The following is a 3,526-nucleotide window of genomic DNA, read 5'->3' on the forward strand; positions in this document are numbered from 1 at the left end:
ATGAGGAACTAAAGCCTATTTCCATGGTGGAGAAACCCCTTCACAACAGCCAACCAAGTGAACAACACTCTCCAGGAGGTAGGCGTATCGATATCCAAGTCTACCATAAAGAGAAGACTGCATGAAAGTAAATACAGAGGGTGCACTGCAAGGTCTTTGGACTTTGCTCAAAAAGATCTAAAAAAGCCAGCACAGTTCTGGAAAAACCTTGCTTGGACAGATGAAACCAAGATCAACCTTTACCAGAATGATGGCAAGAAAAAAAGTATGGAGAAGACGTAGAACAGCTCATGATCCAAAGCATACCACATCATCTGTAAAACATGGTGGCGGCAGTGGCACTAGTGTTTATCCATGATGGGACACAGGCAAAGGAACACAATGAATTCTGAGGTGTTCAGAGACATACTGTCTGCTCAAATCCAGCTAAATGCAGTCACATTGATTGGTAGGCGTTTCATAATACAGATGGCCAATGACCCAAAACATACAGCCAAAGTATCCCAGGATTTTATTAACGCAAAGAAGTGGAATATTCTTAAATGGCCAAGTCAGTCACCTGATCTGAACCTAATTGAGCATGCATTTCACTTGTTGAAGACTGAACTGGCAGAGCATTACAAAGAAGGAAACCCAGCATCTGGTGATGTCTATGAGTTCATGACTACAGGCTGTCATTGCCAGCAAAGGCTTTTCAACCAAGTTTTAGAAATGAACATTTTATTTTCAGCTTTTTAATTTGTCCAATTACTTTTGAGCCCCTGAAATGAAGTGATTGTGGTAAAAAAGGCTTTAGTGCCTCACATTTTATGCAATCTTTTTGTTCAACCCACTGAATTAAAGCTGAAAGTCTGCAGGTCAACTGCATCTGAATTGTTTCGTTTAAAATTATTGTGGTAATGTACAGAACAAAAATTAGAAAAAAAGTTGTCTGTCCAAATATTTATGTACTTAACTATACATATAATGCTTACTTAATAATTTGTAAGTCTGATCAGCCATTTTTGCCTCTTTATATAAATGTAACTTCCCTGGTTAGCTTTCTGACTACCCATGGCATCTCTTCAATGTGATCCCTGGTTAGGTAATCTGTATCAATATTATATCTGTCCAAAGTCCATGGGGCTGTCCCAGAAAACTGTAGAGTAGTCTCTCAGGTGTGTGCACCACATCCTGGAATTGCAATTTACAGGCTAAGCAGTACACATGTACAGTACCTGTTTATGTAGTGTCACTTCTTGTGTCGTTTTAAGATCAGCCTGAAATTTTAGCTGCAAGTCTAGATTTAAAGGCCATGTGCGTGCTTGTTAAAAGAATATTAAAAACAAATTACCATATTCCTATGTACAGTCAATGGCCAAAAGTGAAAAAATGTAGTTGTGTGTTTTAACTTTGTGATGACAACTAGATAAAGGCCCTTTCCTGTTCTAGCATTTCTGTGCCTCTGTATGCAAAGCCAATTCCATAAACGTGTGGAGAAACTCAATTGGTCTATTTGGATTCCTGACCTTAACTCTACTGCTACTCCACTTTTGGGAATAATTGGAATGCCAGGTCTTCGTATCCAGTAGTACCTGACCCCACAAATGCTCCTTTGGATGAATGACCAAAAATTTCCACATACATACTTCAAAATCTCATTAGGAACCTATTAAGAACGGGCAGCAGAGAATATTAAACCTGCTCTGGTAGGCCAATGCAATATCAGTGCCCATGGTTTTGGTATGTGATGCCCTATTTCCTCATCAAGTGTAGCCAACTTGATGTTTCAGCTTTACATTTTTAACCAACCAATGTATTCATTAGTTATGGACACAGCAAATTATGCAGAAACCCCAGCTTTATTGATTGCTAATGTACAGGGATTAAAAGTTTTTGATCCTAGAACATAATCTTATGTATGCAGCGTTCACAAGCAGAGGAGGGGAGAGGCTTTTCCATTGCACCATATCCTAGGGCAGTTGAATAAATCAGTGTAAAATGGTGGATATTACAACACCAAGAAATAGGCAGTGTCTGTGTATAGTAAGAAAACATACTGAACATACAAATAGCAAGTAAGATGCCGATGGTAACGGTCAAGTCATAAATTGCAAGTTTCGTGAGTCAAGAATTAATCGGTAACCAAAGACAATCTGGCATTAGCTGATGTTACTTTCAAGAACGAATAAAAAAGAAAATAGTCTAAAATATTTCTATAACGTAGTCAGGTTGCAGTCCGATGTTAGGAAATTGCTGCTTAAGATGTTAATATTTTTTTTAATTGCTTTTATTTCATATATAAGTTGACAGAATAACAAAAATGGCTGCTGCTCTTGTGTGTGTGTGTGTGTGTGTTTTTTTAGGCAGTGCCATATCTGTCAATTACAGACTATTTTTTAAATGGCTTCCACATAGTTAGCTGGCAGCATTCCAGTCTGGCCAGTTCCCTGAACTGTTCCATACATCCATCCTTCGTCTATGGTCTGGACATTCACAATGGTGTCACCGTCCTTGAAAGAGACTTCATCAGCGTCTGCTGCCCGGTAGTCATACATGGCTCTGAATGTTTTCTGAAACAGAACAATTAAATGTTTAAGTTTATAGTACAAGCTAAGGCACTGCTTAGATATTAGAAACCGAGGGGCCTCCATGGCACTGCTGATACAGGTGGGCTGTGACTGTCACCCAGCCTTCTAAAAGCAATTTATGCTGGCATACATTCATCACCTGAGTAATTAACCCCACATAGGAATTAACCCCTCTGACACCACCTCACTTTTATCCTAACAGACTCAGCAATTTAAGCCCCACTGTTTGAGTTTAAGATATACAAATATCCCTGTAACTTGGGGTAATCCCCTGTAAACAAAACCAGGTTCACTCGTATCATCCCTGGAATATTTTCCCCCGCATCCTCTTAACCATCCCCTGTAAAAGCCAATAGGCAAAATGTGTTGGGACTGAAACTCTGCTTTCATCTGAGATTACCTGGATTGATAAACAGTTTATTATGTGTATACCCCTAATGTTACAGCTGAGCTCTGTTTAGCTATTATCCAACATGAATCATTGAATTAAATGTTCCACTGTTTGCCAAAAAATACTCTTCTCTCTTTATAACTCCTACTTTAGGCACCAAAACTAGTTTTATACCTTTTCATTTAAGTTTATATTGATACAAAACTGGTTGCTTATGTAATATAATTTGTAAGCAATTACTGAACTTTCAGGGGTGTCAGAAAGCATGTCCTTCATTTAAGCCACCACTGTCTCTTGTAGTTATGTAGTGCTGGAAAAAGGGCACCCATTGATCCTTAAGATGGCAATAATATAACACATGGCCAACATGGAAGTATACTGCCACCCTATTCTTTTTCTCGTTCATATATTTTTGTATATATACTGAGTAGCTGGAGAGAAGAAGGGGAAACCACAGTAATAGGAAAAGTTGTTCACTAGGGAGCCTTGCAGTGCCCATAAGGAACAATTTTGTGTTTTTTACTATAGCAACAGTGTTACTTTAACCACCTGAGCGTTACACTGA

At 38.7% G+C, this 3,526-nt stretch overlaps 1 protein-coding gene across 1 annotated transcript in view; it reads right to left on the reverse strand.

The window, feature by feature from the left end:
- Positions 1-1,822: 1,822 nt before the first annotated feature.
- The window catches only part of NEB (nebulin), a gene marked incomplete in the record, with an annotated part of 137,086 nt that continues 135,382 nt past the window's right edge, over positions 1,823-3,526 (reverse strand). Inside the window, 1 exon segment of the mRNA XM_072419086.1 lies at positions 1,823-2,552. Coding sequence (XP_072275187.1) covers positions 2,379-2,552 — 174 coding nt within the window.

This window comes from Pyxicephalus adspersus, chromosome 7 (genome assembly GCF_032062135.1).
Source record: "Pyxicephalus adspersus chromosome 7, UCB_Pads_2.0, whole genome shotgun sequence".
Taxonomy (NCBI): domain Eukaryota; kingdom Metazoa; phylum Chordata; class Amphibia; order Anura; family Pyxicephalidae; genus Pyxicephalus; species Pyxicephalus adspersus.